Source organism: Myxine glutinosa, chromosome 10, assembly GCF_964187855.1.
Source record: "Myxine glutinosa chromosome 10, kmMyxGlut1.1, whole genome shotgun sequence".
Classification (NCBI taxonomy): Eukaryota; Metazoa; Chordata; class Myxini; order Myxiniformes; family Myxinidae; genus Myxine; species Myxine glutinosa.
Genome location: NC_136270.1, coordinates 59,654,197 through 59,670,758, shown reverse-complemented (window position 1 = coordinate 59,670,758; position 16,562 = coordinate 59,654,197). Strand labels below are relative to the sequence as shown.

Here is a 16,562-nt window from a genome sequence, read left to right as displayed (position 1 = left end):
GGAGATTTCGGCACGGTAGGCCGATTCATCACGAGAGGAGATGAGGCCCACAACTGTCATGTCATCTGCAAACTTGAACATTCTGACAGAGTCCTGATGGGAGATGCAGTCATTTGTATACATAGAGTACAGGAGAGGAGACAGCATGCATCCTTGAGGTGCTCCTGTGCTAATACTTAGGGCCGTGGTTCTTAACCTGGGTTCGACCGAACCCCAGGGGTTCAGTGAGCCAGTCTCAGGGGTTCAGCGGAGGTCCTCCGAAACGCATTGTAATTTTTTTTTTATTTTTTTTTAGTTTTGTATCCATTTTGAATCTATGTGTAATTACGCTTATTATCAATATCTATATAATAATAGCGTAAGGACTCGACTTTTTTATCCATTTTACGCCGCACCCAGTGACCTGATGCCCACGCCACTCATGGATTTACAATCTACGAACCACGCTCTTTGTTTATCACGTACAGCCATACTCGAAAAATCTGAATTAGCCGACGTTGGGGCCCAAAAGCATCCGATTAACTGCCGATACGACGCCATCTTACGACGCCATCGTATTGGCGTCTGCTGGGCGAAGGCGAAGCGAGCCGTCCGCTGATTGGACAGCCGAGTGGTGTGAACATGTGTGGTGTGAACGAAATGGTCTTTTTATTCCCTTGAACATTTTAAATTAGGATATATAAGGAAACGTCTTTATCGTCATTTTAATAAAGTTAAATGGAGTGACGTTGTGATACTCGGGATGCGTTGCATAAATCCTCGTAACTCAGAGAGGTGTAGCAGGTGGCGAGACGTAAGGAAGCTTAAAGATAACGAGCTGAAACAGACGAACGATATGTCAATCCCTTTCTACACCGAACGGCAATAAAAGTATGAGAGCGGGAAGGCATGGCCTGAGCACTTCGAGCAGAGAGGACTGATTGGACTTAACTTAAAGAGAAAAAATTGGAGCTTAACGGAAGAAGATCCCATGAGCGCTCCCCTATGCCATCCATAATGGTACACTCTATCCATACACCACATCCTCCCTTCCATGGATGTTCCACGGGTTTCACGTCTTTATCGTCATTTTAATAAAGTTAAATGGAGTGACGTTGCGATACTCGGGGGGCGTTGCATAAATCCTCGTAACTCACAGAGGTGTAGCAGCTGGCGAGACGTAAGGAAGCTTAAAGATAACGAGCTGAAAACAGACGAACGATATGTCAATCTCTTTCTACACCGAACGGAAATAAAAGTATGAGAGCGGGAAGGCATGGCCTGAGCACTTCGAGCAGAGAGGACTGATTGGACTTAACTTAAAGAGAAAAAATTGGAGCTTAATGGAAGAAGAAGATCCCATGAGCGCTCCCCTATGCCATCCATAATGGTACAGTCTATCCATACACCACATCCTCCCTTCCGTGGATGTTCCACGGGTTTCGGCTAGTTATTATTATTTTGCTATATATGTTACGAACGAATGGAAATGTTATTTGTAATTGTATTCCCATCCTATTCATGGTTTCTCTGGTCTGTGTTTAAGATAAGTTGTTTCACACTGACTGTAGTAAGTTGAATCAATGAGCAACTTGCTAATTATTCTGTTGATGGTGCTTACTTGCTTACTTACTTACTGGATTTTGGACTTTGCAGGTGTTCGGAAATTCCAGTGAATAGCCTCGATTAGCTTGTCGTGTGCCGTGCGTCATTGGTCGCACCTTACTTTGGAGTTACTGATTAATTGAAAAGTAATTTGGAAATGTTTGTGGATATGCAGGGTGGGTTCGGAGTTATATTAAAGTCAAAAGTGTATGGTGATTATAAAATATGATTGAATTACTCAGAAAATTAGGTGGAGGTGATATAACTCCTTTGGTCGCAATTCAAAACAAACAATTCGCAGTTTTTATGTAATATTATAATGGGATTTGAAGTGACATAGAGTTGAGTAGATAATAAATCCCGTTATCGTAACTATAAGTTATGTTTTCTTCGTCAAAATTTCTCAGTTTTCAGAGGGGTACTGATTATATTTAAGCATGTTCCTTTTTTTATTTTTGTCATATAATTATTTGCCCGAACTCAATTAAAATCAGTTTGTTCCTTTTTTCTTTTTTTTGCAGTATGTCGAGCAAAAAAAGGAAGTGGTCGGAGGATTACGTGCGGTACGGGTTCACGTGTTTGATGGAACGGGACGGAAGTCAGCATCCTCAATGCATGCTTTGCAATGTCAAGTTGAGCAACTCCAGCCTAGCACCAGCAAAACTACGGGAACTTCAAAAAACTGCACGGCGAGGGGCAGTACAAAGACGCAACGCTGGATGAATTCAAATTGAAGAGAGTCCGATTCGATGCAAGTGCTACCTTGCCCACTCTTGGCTTCGTTCCAATTGACAAACCGATCCTCACCGCGTCGTATGAAGTTGCGTACCTGATCGCAAAGCAGGGCAAACCGCACACCATTGGCGAGACACTCATCAAGCTGGCTGCGTTGAAGATGGCCAACATCATGCTGGGAAAAGCTGCTGAAAACAAGTTGTCTCTCATTCCACTCTCAAATGACACCATCAGATGCAGAATCGACGACACGAGCGACGACATCCTCACCCAGGTAGTTGCAGATTTAGTCGCGAGCCCGGCGAAATTCAGCCTTCAACTCGACGAGACCACCGACGTTTCGAATTTGAGCCAGCTCATCTTATTTGTGCGTTATGTCAAAGGAGACGAGATCAAGGACGACTTTCTGTTCTGCAAGCCTCTCACAACAACGACGAAGGCAGCTGACGTGAAGAAGCTTGTGGACGACTTCTTCAGAAGCAACGGTCTCTCGTGGAACATGGTGTCTGCAGTTTGCTCGGACGGAGCTCCAGCCATGCTGGGATGCAACTCCTATCCGGTTTTGGAGTGCTGGTGAAAGCCGATGCACCACACATCATCGTCACGCACTGCATCCTGCACAGACACGCGCTGGCATCAAAAACCCTGCCTCCAAAACTGGCCAATGTTCTGAAAATCGTCGTTGAAACTGTGAATTATGTGCGAAGCCTTGCTCTGAATCATCGCATCTTCAAAGAGCTGTGCAATGAAATCGGCTCTGAATTCGAAGTCCTTCTCTACCACTCTAACGTTCGATGGTTATCACGAGGGAAGGTAGTGAGCTGTGTTTTTGCCTTGCGTGTAGAATTAGCCCTGTTTTTGCGAGAACACCAGCATTGTCATGCAACGCACTTCCAAGAGTCAGTGTTCATCCTTGCCTTGGTGTACTTGGCTGACATCTTCGACGCACTCAATCATCTCAATTGCCAGATGCAGGGCGGTGGAGTGAATGTCATCGAATCTGAAGAAAAGCTGAGCGCTTTCCGAAAGAAGTTACCGTTGTGGAGGCGGCGAACAGAGAACGACAACTTCGGGAACTTTTCGCTACTGGACGAGTGCGTGAGCGGGATCGAAGATGAGTCTGAAGTTGGAGGCACTGCTGTACCGGGGGAGCTGAAGCGAGCGATTGCCACGCACTTGGATGAGCTGGGAAAGTCATTCGACAGCTACTTCCCCGACCAAGGGCAATACCCAGCATGGGTGCGGCAGCCGTTTACTTTCGAGGTTGCAACGGCAGATGTCAACGACCAATACCTCGATGACCTCATCAAACTTCAGCAGAGCCAGACTCAACAACAACTCTTCAGCACAACAGCGCTCTCAACGTTTTGGTGCCGCCAAATGGAAGGGTATCCTCACATCGCTAAAATTGCCCTTGAGATCCTCACGGCGTTCGTTACAACGTATCTCTGCGAGCATGCGTTTTCGAAACTGGTGGACATTAAAACAAAGAAAAGGAGCAGGCTTGCATGCGAAAATGATTTGAGGGTGGCCCTTGCCAAAACAAAACCACGCATTTCCCAGATCGCCTCCCGAAAAGAAGAACAGAAAACGCATTAAGATGCAATTCTTCTTAAGTTTTTGGTCAAATTTGAGGGGTTCTGCGAGTGTTCGGTGGGTTTCGTTAGGGTTCGGCGCCTTTAAAAAGGTTAAGAACCACTGACTTAGGGGTTTAGAGTATCTGTTATTGATTTTAACCACCTGAGTTATATTCTGTAAGAAGTCAAGGACTCAAAGGGCCAGAGATTGATTAACATCTAGGTTGAGGAGGCAATTGAACAATCTAGAAGGCAGAATACAGTTGAAAGCAGAGCTATAATCAACAAACAGAACACGTGCATAGGTAGCAGGAGCCTCAAGGTTTTTGTAGTATGTTATGCAGGCAAAGGGAGACAGCATGTCCATGTCCAATATGTCCAGGACGCCCCGATTCACTTAGTTACTAGGAGTTTCTGCGCAATCTGGGGAGGATTACGTCATTTTGAAAGTGTCGTATTGCCGTGACCTCTCATTTTAAATGAGCTTCTAAATATCACACTACTGTTGAAAACGAAAAACAGTACAGCCTGTTCAAATGAAGGCCACAGTAGGACTCACCGACTTGGCAAAGCTGAAGAAACTCTTTGTTTCCCCAGTCACCATGTTTGATGATCCTAGACAGTTTGAAAAGAGTACAAAAATTAATGAAATACCTTTGTGCTTGAATCCTACAATCTATGTAAATATCTTCAAGTGTTTGTGTGTTTGTTACTTGCAAAATCGAACATTCTTCAAGTATATTGGTTGGTCAACTTTGTTATTCTATCTGTTTGTCTGTCTGTTTGTTTTTCTGTTTGTCAATCGCCTACAGGTCACAATTCTAAACTGATCATCATAAAACTTTACCAATTTGCAGAGGTAGTCACAACTGAGAATTGGTCAAATTGATTTTGAGGTCAAAGGTCAAAGGCCATCTTGATGTAAAATTTCTAAAATCGTCATTTTTCGTCCGATTGACTTCAATTTTAAACAGCAATTGCAAAGTGCATCACTGAATTGGGAAAGCAACTATTTTTGAGGTCAAAAGATCAACTCAAGGTCAAACTTCTAAAATCATCAATTTTTATCAGCAAAATGGTCAATTTTAATCCGATTGACCCGAGTTTTGATTAAGATAGTCAATTTTAATATTAATGAAATGGACAATATGATGTATCCATGGCAACTTTTCTTGTGGGGGGAGGGGTGGATTTTGCAAGTATCGTGTTATGCATGATGTCTTTCTTGTTTGTGTATTTGTGCATTTAGACGTTATTCTTTCACGGCTGAAATGTAGCATCTAGGCCCCAAATGTTGGGGCTAAGAACCTCGGAGTCTGCAAAAGTTTTTAAGCCCCCCCTCCTCCCCCACAAATGTCCTCCCTTCAAGGAAATTATATTTATGTACCTTTGTGTATGCCTGAAAATCATAGAAAAAAAACCACCAAATTCTGAGCCAATACACCAAATTCTGCAAATGCGCTGGAGGTACCCAGGGTCAGGTGATGGGCACAAAGAAAAAAACTCCCACCTACAAGGGGGGGGGGGGGGGGGAGACGACTTGCCAATGTTCCCGAAAGGCGTGGGTGTTTCGAGTATTTTAAAACAAGGAATTTTAAAGATCCCCAACCCAGACACACAATGGATTCAAACTTCGGATATGGAGGGGCAACACGCAATACCGACCCCAAGGAAATTGAATACTTTCAAGTACGTATATCTTTGAGAACGTTTACGTTATTTCATCAGGGTCTTACATGGATAATGGGTATGACCATGTCAATTCTTAAAATAGTCCCATACATATGCCATAAAGCCCAGGAATGTTGCAATTAGAAAACTCCTTGAAGCCTCTATAGTATAAGTTACATTGTGCCCTCACATTAATGTCCAAATAGGCCTCCCTGAACAAAGCATCTATATTATACCTACTTGCATGGACCCAGATGGGCAGGGTTGACCTCTCAGCAATGGGCAACAAAGGAAAGGTCATCATCAGATCCCCAAATATCAGCACACATTGTCCGGGGTGTTTTGTGGTTGTGAAGCCATGATATGGCAAAAGTGTCTTTTCTCATTTCAAAGTTATTGGAATCTCTTGTGATGAGGCTAAAGCATGACATCGTGTTGCTATTCATATGTCAAACAGGTCAGCGCTCTCTATTCTCGAACGTTGTTCCCTCTGCTCTGTCAGTCTTCTGACACTCATCAGCAATTCCAAGATGGACGCATTCTTCCAGTAACCCCCTTCTGGTTAAACTTCCAAAATCCAGTTTGACTGCACACCTCAACTCTTTTATCCCTCACTTCTCCCGTCGAAGGAAAAACCTTTCCAAGGCTTTTCTGTCTCACTCATCCCTCTTGGGCTTGAAGGAGAAGGTGCACAGACATCTCATGTAATCCCAAACTCTGACCCATGATCTTTATTAGCCCCATCAACCTTTCGTAACCGAACCCTCTTACTCATCGATTTCAGTGTTGTCTCCCTTCCCCTCCTCTCTCTTTCTCTCTTCTCCTCCTCCTTTCCCTTGTTTGTTTATCCCCTTGTTGCTTGTGCACAATTGTTATCCCACTACCCCACTGTCAATTTAACCTTGCTCTTCCATGAGCCTCGTTCTTGTAGAGAAAGAAAATGTGTGTTGATGATACACCAAATTAAAAACAATGTCATCTGGTTTTGTGTCCTCCTTTTCCACCTAAAACGCTTTATCTGCCATCGAAAAAAAACTTTCTCTTCACTCAAATCTCACGAGAGCATGATAATCTCACGAGATCATAACACTTGTCAATGCAGGAAGAAAAGCGAGAATTAGTGTGACAACATTCGGAGAAACGAGCTCACTTCCTGTATAAAGCCTTTTCTGCCATATTAGATTGCCCGAGTGGACATTCTGGCCCTAACGCTTTAATATAAACATACCTTATGTTTCGTACATAACAGTGAGCATGCAAACAAGCAATGGAGGAGATGAAACTCACCATAGAGGATGCAAGTTCCCATTGGTTTCAAAAGAGAAAGACCTTTGGCTGTATGCTCACCACAAAGGCAATCAAGGACAATGTCCACCCCCTCTGGACTGATTCTGGATGTGTGGGAAAGACAGAGACAATCATGGTGATCTCTAGCTATGAGTAATTTAATGTGTGATAAAACACAAGGGGAGTGTTAAAAGGTTTTCACAAGTTCGTGTAAAATTTTCAGCAGTTTTGTGAATACCAAGGTCATTTTGGCTTCATCTTCTTTACCTGTATAGAAAGGTCACCAAGGGTGGGCCAAACATTTACACCAAAAAATAAACATTGTTACTTATAGATTAACGAGGGGAAAAACAATGGCAGTTTGAATACAATTTTACATTCACCAACATTAACTTTAATAAAGAAAAAGACGAATTATAGTCTCTTTTTGTCTTTAAGAGCACACTACCTCAAATTCCTAACAACTGTCAAGTTGATGTGGTAATAAAGTATTGAATCTTGAATTATTGAAGATTACCACATTTATCTAAATGTTAATAAAGAATCATCATCACAGCTGTACCAGACTCGTCACACAGAGACATCGGTGCTGCCATAACAGTCTCTTAATTGGCAAGGGTTGGTGGTTCAGTTATGGACTGTGGTTTGGTTATTCTGGGTGGTTTTGTTACATTCGGTGGTTTTGTTATATTCGGTGGTTTTGTCATGCTGGGTGGTTTTGTTACATTCAGCGGTTTCGTTACATTCGGTGGTTTGGTTATGCTGGGTGGTTTGGTTATGCTGGGTGGTTTCGTTACATTCGGTGGTTTAGTTATGCTGGGTGGTTTTGTTACATTCAGCGGTTTCGTTACTGTAAGGTATCTCGACAGACTACGATCGATTGTTGCACGTTTATTCACTCTCCCGATACAGGCCCGATTCACCCTAGTGACATCCGAGCTGGGCTGTAACTTCTGGAAAAACCGAAATAAACCCGCGGTCACGGTGTAGGGATACAACGGTGAATATTTGTAGTTTCATACATGACATCCTCCCCTTTAAGTCCAAAATTACCAAGAGCAATACGTGCTAGATTTCCAGAATTGACATTTCAAAAGCAACATTTCCAAAACATGTGAAAATATGTGTGCAAACGATTATGAGAATAATGAAAATACGTGAAAATAGAACATGTGTCACCGTGAAAATAGAACATGTGTCACCGTGAAAATAGAACATGTGTCACCGTGAAAATAGAACGAGTGTCAAAGGGAAAATAGAACATGTTCAAAGATTCAAACGGTCGGGTGCTTTTCTCTCACAATTGAGCGTCGCGGTGTACCAGTGGATACAGAGTCCGAGGTGATTCCTTTGGGTGGCGGTGGACCAGTGGATACAGAGTCCGAGGTGATTCCTTTGGGTGGCGGTGGACCAGTGGATACAGAGTCCGAGGTGATTCCTTTGGGTGGCGGTGGACCAGTGGATTCAGAGTCCGAGGTGATTCCTTTGGGTGGCGGTGGACCAGTGGATACAGAGTCCGAGGTGATTCCTTTGGGTGGCGGTGGACCAGTGGATTCAGAGTCCGAGGTGATTCCTTTGGGTGGCGATGGACCAGTGGATACAGAGTCTGAGGTGATTCCTTTGGTCTCCACGAAGGGTGTAGCGTTCGCAGAGGTTTTCGGGGCATCCGAGCCAGCTGGAGCGGCCACAACGATCTCCGGCAGTGGTTGGTCAAACTGTTGTCCTGACTGTGACGATGCTGCATTGCTGCAGGCTCTATCGACTGACAGTGACGGTAGGATATGTGGTCCTGATGTCGACGAATTTCGCAGCCGTCCTGCAGGCGATTCACGCAGGACAGTGGACCTGGCTTCTCGATGATGTCCCCCGGTAGCCACGTCGCACCTGCACCAAGATTTCGGGCAAACACTGGATCTCCAATGTTGATACAGCGACTGTTGGACGACTTATCGGGCACCAACTTTTGATTAAGCTGGCTCTGATAAACATTTGATGATATGTCCGGTTTGAGATTGTCAAGTGTCGATCTCAGGTGTCGTTTCATCAATAACTCAGACGGAGCTGCACCGGTTGTTGATTGTGGCGTGATGCGTTATTTGAACAGGAGACGAGACAGCTTTGTTTCCAGGTTTCCCTCCTGAAGTTTCTGCAATCCGGATTTGATGATTCCCATGGATCGTTCGGCCAAGCCATTTGAAGCCTGGTGATGTGGGCTGACAAACTTATGTTTGATGCCGTTCCGACGTGTGACCTCGGCGAACTCGGAACTGGAAAAACACGTACCGTTATCACTCACGATCATCCTGGGCAGACCATGAGTGGCGAAACAGCGTCTGAGTTTTTCGATGACAATGGCTGACGTAGTACCACGCGTCACATTGGCATCGATCCATTTTGTGTGCACGTCCGTAATTATTAGAATGATGCTGCCGTTAATAGGCCCGGCATAATCGAGATGTAGGCGATGCCACGGTTCGCTGGGCCATTCCCAGGGATGCAGTGGCGCTTTCGCAGGTGTATTCCGGGTGCTCTGGCAGGGGAAACAATGTCGAACATGATTTTCGACATCAGCATCAAGATTCGGCCACCACACATAGTTTCTAGCGAATGACTTCATCTTCACAATCCCGGGGTGACAGTCATGGATTTCATGCATGACCCTGAAACGCAGATTTTCCGGGATCACGACACGACATCCCCAGATTAGGCAACCATTTTCCACGCTGAGTTCATTTTTACGTGCTTTAAAAGCCGCAAAAGCCGATAAAGGGGGCCCAAAACGTCGGTCACATTCGGGATGTAACGATCATAGAACTGAACCAAACCAAGGTATGACTTCAATTCGGTTATATCTCGTGGAGCAGGAGCATCCTTGATAGCTCAGACTTTCTCATCTGTCGGGTGTAGACCCTCGGCATCAATCGTATGACCCAGGTACGTGACTGATGGCACCATAAACTTGCACTTGTCTCGACATAAACGTAGGCTGGAGTCAGAAATCTTCTTCAGAACTCTATCCAGGTTTTGTGGATGTTCCGCGTCCGTACGACCAGTAAACAGAATATCATCCTGGTAACAAACGACGTTGCGTTCAGCGGCAATCAAACTGTCCATGAAACGTTGATAAATTCCAGGTGCAGATTTCACTCCAAAACTGAGTCGGTGGTACTTGTACAACCCACGATGTGTGTTGATGGTAAGATACTGTTTCGAATTCTCGTCCAAGTGGAGCTGTAGATAGGCGGATTTGAGATCGAGTTTCGTAAAAGTCTTGCCTCCCGTGAGACGAGCGTAGAGGTCTTCGATCCTCGGGATTGGATATTTATCCAATGAAGAACACTTGTTCACGGTCATTTTATAATCTCCACATATGCGGATGGACTGGTCCGATTTTATGACCGGAACGATGGGCGCCGCCCATTCGGCATACTGGATTTGCTCGATGACGCCCAGATTTTCAAGATGATCCAGTTCCTTGTCATTCCGCTCCCGCAGGGCGAAAGGGACTGGGCGAGCTCTGCAAAATATAGGATTGGCATCCCGGTCAACACTGAGTTTAGCCGTATGTCCTTTCAAGGTTCCAAGCTCATCCTTGAAGACATCCGGGTACGTATCCAGCACATTTTTGAGTGTGTATGCTGCGGTAGGAGAAACGTTGGCTGCCCGGAGTTGATGAATGCTTTTTTACTTCAGTTGAATTATGCTCAACCAGTTCCTGCCGAGTAAGGAAGGGCCCTTTACAGGAATGACGACCAGGGGTAGGTGAAACTCACGGTTATCGTAGCCCACCGTGACGTCACATGCACCGCAGGGAACAATCTTCTCACCTGTATAGGTGGAGAGTCCATAGGTAGTAGGTTTCAGATGGGGTCGGTCAGCATCACTCCACAGGTTTGTGAAAACAGCATGGCTGATGAGCGAGACGGCCGCACCAGTGTCGACCTCCATTTGCAATGGCCGATTGTTGATGACAACAGTGGCAAGAAAAGGGTCCCGCTTATGGTGAGAATCAATATGAAACAGGTCACACGATTCTGAGTTGTTGGAAACAGCTCACCTGATCAAACTCAGGTTCCTCCGAACCGATAAACTGATGAATCTTCTTGTCAGCAGCTTTCTCTTTTCCCGATTTGCGAGTGATGCAAGCTGGAGCAATATGGCCAGTTTTTGAACAGAAATGGCAGGTTGCATCTTTGAAGCGACACGTCTCCGGAGGGTGCTTTCCGTTGCACCGAAAACATTTGTTGTGTGTTCGAGACCGCACTGGCTTCTGACGAGGAGCCTTGTTCCAACGTTTTGGCTGATCATGATCCAACCGATTCACAGCAGGGCTGGTACCAGACGAGCGAGTGGCACCGATGCTTGTAGCGTTGCGTTCAGCACTTTCCATGGAAATGGCGGTGTCTCTGGCATTTTGGAACGTCAGTCTTCTCTCAACAAGCAGGCGTCTACGAGTGCGGTCATCGGACATGCCAACCACCAGCAAATCACGGAGCATGTCATCGATCGTGTCCCCAAACTCACACAGATGTGACAGTTTTTTGAGGTGTGCAATGAAGTCTGCGATCGACTGACCTTGCTGCTGTCTGCACATGTAAAAATTAAACCGACATATCTCGACAGACTACGATCGATTGTTGCACGTTTATTGACTCTCCCGATACAGGCCCGATTCACCGCAGCGCCATACGAGCTGGGCCGTAACTTCCGGAAAAACGGAAATAAACCCGCGGTCACGGTGTAGGGATACAACGGTGAATATTTGCAGCTTCATACATGACAGTTACATTCGGTGGTTTGGTTATGCTGGGTGGTTTCGTTACATTCGGTGGTTTGCTTATGCTGGGTGGTTTCATTACATTCGGTGGTTTAGTTATGCTGGGTGGTTTTGTTACATTCGGCGGTTTCGTTCCATTCGGTGGTTTGCTTATGCTGGGTGGTTTCGTTGCATTCGGTGGTTTAGTTATGCTGGGTGGTTTTGTTACATTCAGTGGTTTTGTTATGCTGGGTGGTTTTGTTACATTTGATGGTTTGGCTGTGCTGGGTGGTTTTGTTACATTTAATGGTTCCGTTGTGCTGGGTGTTTTTGTTAGATTTGATGGTTTGGTTATGCTGGGTGGTTTTGTTACATTTGATGGTTTCGCTATGCTGGGTGGTTTTGTTACATTTGATGGTTTGGTTATGCTGGGTGGTTTTGTTACATTTAATGGTTCCGTTGTGCTGGGTGTTTTTGTTAGATTTGATGGTTTGGTTATGCTGGGTGGTTTTGTTACATTTGATGGTTTCGCTATGCTGGGTGGTTTTGTTACATTTGATGGTTTGGTTATGCTGGGTGGTTTTGTTACATTTGATGGTTTGGTTATGCTGGGTGGTTTTGTTACATTTAATGGTTCCGTTGTGCTGGGTGTTTTTGTTAGATTTGATGGTTTGGTTATGCTGGGTGGTTTTGTTGTGGCCTTCCAGTAAGTCAGGGCAGAAATTTGTAATCTGTTCAGGGTGCCGGAGATAACCAATTTGCTCTTCCCGAAAGACACCGTGGGATCTTTCATTTGCATTAACCACGAACCAGGCGGAACATTCGATCATCTTAATAGACAGGTCCATGCCAGGCAGAAATGGCGCCGTTTTCCAGTCAAGGTTTTCTCAGTGGATTTATATACTTTTGATCATACTCTGTCGAATAAGCTTGTGGGCCACCCTGAAATTTGCCTCAAATCCAAGATGGCGGCCAAAAATCCAAAATGGCCACCAGAATAGCTAAAATAGTATTTCTGAGAGTTGCTTTTACCCATAGATGATTTTTTTTCAACTGATTGTGGCCTATTATGATAAAGAAAGATAACTCAGTCATAACTCAGCCATAAAAATTAACAATCGGTACTTTATTAACAAAATGGCCGCCGGGCAACTTCCGTATTACGGAAACTGCTATAACTTCAGTTCCGAGTGTGATATGATTATAATTTTGGTGTCCAGTCATATGTTTTTGGGGTCAAGGAATCCATATTTGTACTTTTTATTTCAGTGAAATCATTGGTTCATAAAGAAATCTAAGATGGCTGCCAATACTGGCCACCGATGTGGCAGATTCAGTCATGTCTTGTGCTCCATAATATATATTACAATACATTTTGATTCAATTTCTTGGTTTCCAAAGTCTGGTTATCCATTTAGTTGGTTTATCATGACACTAGCTCAATAGATCATCCCCTAAATCATGGATGAACAATAAATCCAAGATGGCTGCCGCTGAACGGCTCCTAGTCAGTTTTGCTTCGTCTACCAAACTACACAGGTTTATAAAATGTATCTGAATTCCCATTCAATATGATCCCCGGCTTTGGTTATGCTTTGGGAAAAATATGTTGTTCAAAAGGCACATAATCCTCAGTTACTAAGATCAAGATCAAGATCACTCTCTTCACTCTGAAAGTCTGAATAAAGTCCACAGGTATCCGAAGAAAGTTGTTCCATGGTGCTCTCCGAATTAAGGCTTAAGGACGTATCAGCAATGTTGTGCCTCATAGCAGCTGTAAGGGAGAAGAGCATTGAAACACACCTGGCAGCAGAGAGAACGCTTCTTCCAAAGTGCTTTGCTTTCGGGCACATCAACTATGCTAGGTACCTGACATTCCAACACGTCAATCTCCAAAATCTGAAGGTGAATCACAAAGATGCCTGGGATGATCTGTTGCAAAATGGATTCGGAGGGTCGATGACTGGCGAGCCCTTTTCTACGATCCATGGGGACTTGATCACTGAGACCACAATCAACAGAGAGGTTAAAGTCCGGGGTGGTCCAATGCAAGGCGGTTACAGTACCAGCAAGCAGACAACAGATGCGTTCATAAAAACGAGTCACTTAATGGCAAAGCTCAGAGGAAGATTGAAGGAAAGGTTGCATATCCTGACCTCTTCAACTCACAAGGAAACAACAATAGGGGCACGGAGGCAGCATGACAACATGGTTCGCAACCTAGTCATCCAATTGGATAAGTACTTTGACCCTTTTCTGATTGGTTCTGCGCGTCACATGAAAACTGGAGTGGAAATTAACCAAGGTATTGTCAGTGGATTGTTGTCATCAACCGAAGCAGGAGAGAAACAATTCCAAGACTTTGTTAACCTTAGACTCAAGGCTACTGGAGAAGGCAGAATGAACATTTTTGACAGGATTGTGAATCTCAAGATCAAAACGGGCATGGAGAAGGTCAAGAAAAATCCAAAGGCAGTGAACGTTCTCAAGGAGGATCGACAAGCATTTGGTGTGTTGGTAGGAAAGGCAACTACCCCTGAAGAGGCACATTCACACCCCCTGACAACTATTCCACTTGCCCTTGCCACACCAGAACGAGACATTCGACAAGGTTCTAAAGCAGCGCTGAGGAACTACCTTATTGAGGAATCTTCATCAACTACAGAGGAACCGCCAAATAGAAGCAACTGGCTGATTGACGGAATGGCAGCTGTAAAGTCAATCCCGGCTCAACAGACTTGGGGAGAATACACTGATGCCCTATTGAAATTCTGCATGCCACCAAGCCAGTCAAACCCAAAACAGCTTGGGATCATATTTGATTCCTACTGTACGTCCACTACAAAGGAGTTAACCCAACGACGCCGAGGGATCTCTGGTAGAAGAACCCACATCACAAGCCCCGAGCAGAGTATGCCCAGAGGCAAAGATTGGGACGCATTTCTGCATAATGCTGAAAACAAGACTGAGCTGATTAAATTTATGGTCACTTACTTCAAAAGTGATTCAGTCAGATCGAAACTCAGAATTCCACTCACCGTGACAGAGGAACAGAATACATGGTTGATCACGCAAACTAAGTTTGAACAACTTGAATCCTGCAACCATCATGAGGCTGACACCAGGCTTGTTCTTCATGCAAGCAAGTGCGAAGGTCCGGTTGTGATTAAGGCTTCAGATACAGATGTACTGATCCTCTTGAGCTATGCCTATTCTGTCTGCAAACCACCACAAGACTGGTTCATGAAGATTGACCATCGGTACGTCAGTGTCAAGAAACTAACGACTCATTTTGGAGATGAAGTGTGTCAAACTCTCCCAGCATATCATAGCATTACTGGATGTGACACGACATCATTCCCATTTCGCATCGGCAAAATCAAGCCATTGAAGAAGATGTTGAAACAAGAGAAATCCCATCTACTCTCTCAGCTGGGCAGATCAAATCAATCTTTTCAAGATGCTACCAGTGCTAAATGCTTCTTCAGAACCTGCATGTATTCTGGAAGTGAACAAGAAAGCTTTGTTGAAACAAGGATCCGAACGTACAACACTCAAAAGGTGAAATCTAGTTCCAGCATCCTTCCAGACGAGAGTAGCACCAATGAACACCTCCAGAGGAGTGACCTTCAGGTATGGGTGTGGTACCAGTGTCTCAAGCAAAACATTGAGTATCCTTCTATCACTGACAGAGGATGGGAAAATACAGATGATGGTATCAGGCCAATATGGTTTACCTGCCCGCAACTCCCTCCAAGCCTCTCCAAGAAAAAGAGCAAGAAAAGACAAATTCAAAGTAAGTATACTAAAAATATATCATTACTTTGATCATTGCTTTTCGTTCCTGTCATAAAGTTCCTCCAATGTATTCCCACTGGCAGTGCATTCATCCAGATTAAATATGTGTAACCTTCCACTTACAGGTCTCGCGGAGTATGATGCAGATTTAGAAGATGCAGTAGAAGAGAGAAGCCAGCCTTCAAGGAAGAAGAGACACAGGAATACAAGCAGAAAACATGTACAAGACAGTGAAGTTCACTGTAGAGAAAGAGAAAAGCAAGGTAGATAAGTCCAAAATGCAATCGTAATTTTGTTATTTTTATATGATTTACTGTTTTGAATCCCGACTATATCCATTCACATTTTTTATAGGTATCGGTGGGGCAGAAGAAAGAGCAGAAGAATCTGAAGTTGATGAAGAGTACCAAGAAGATGGGGAAAATTCGGAGAGCACCATGGAACAACTTTCTTCGGATACCTGTGGACTTTATTCAGACTTTCAGAGTGAAGAGAGTGATCTTGATCTTGATCTTAGTAACTGAGGATTATGTGCCTTTTGAACAACATATTTTTCCCAAAGCATAACCAAAGCCGGGGATCATATTGAATGGGAATTCAGATACATTTTATAAACCTGTGTAGTTTGGTAGACGAAGCAAAACTGACTAGGAGCCGTTCAGCGGCAGCCATCTTGGATTTATTGTTCATCCATGATTTAGGGGATGATCTATTGAGCTAGTGTCATGATAAACCAACTAAATGGATAACCAGACTTTGGAAACCAAGAAATTGAATCAAAATGTATTGTAATATATATTATGGAGCACAAGACATGACTGAATCTGCCACATCGGTGGCCAGTATTGGCAGCCATCTTAGATTTCTTTATGAACCAATGATTTCACTGAAATAAAAAGTACAAATATGGATTCCTTGACCCCAAAAACATATGACTGGACACCAAAATTATAATCATATCACACTCGGAACTGAAGTTATAGCAGTTTCCGTAATACGGAAGTTGCCCGGCGGCCATTTTGTTAATAAAGTACCGATTGTTAATTTTTATGGCTGAGTTATGACTGAGTTATCTTTCTTTATCATAATAGGCCACAATCAGTTGAAAAAAAATCATCTATGGGTAAAAGCAACTCTCAGAAATACTATTTTAG

The 16,562-nt window shown here is 44.1% G+C and overlaps 1 protein-coding gene across 1 annotated transcript in view; it reads right to left on the bottom strand.

The window, feature by feature from the left end:
* VAT1L (vesicle amine transport 1 like) overlaps positions 1-16,562 on the bottom strand; it is a 158,965-nt gene that overhangs the window by 104,433 nt on the left and 37,970 nt on the right. Inside the window, exons 5-6 of the mRNA XM_078785709.1 lie at positions 6,855-6,958; positions 4,456-4,511 (exon numbers count right to left, since the gene is read on the bottom strand). Coding sequence (XP_078641835.1) covers positions 4,456-4,511; positions 6,855-6,958 — 160 coding nt within the window. The remainder of the gene's footprint in view (positions 1-4,455; positions 4,512-6,854; positions 6,959-16,562) is intronic.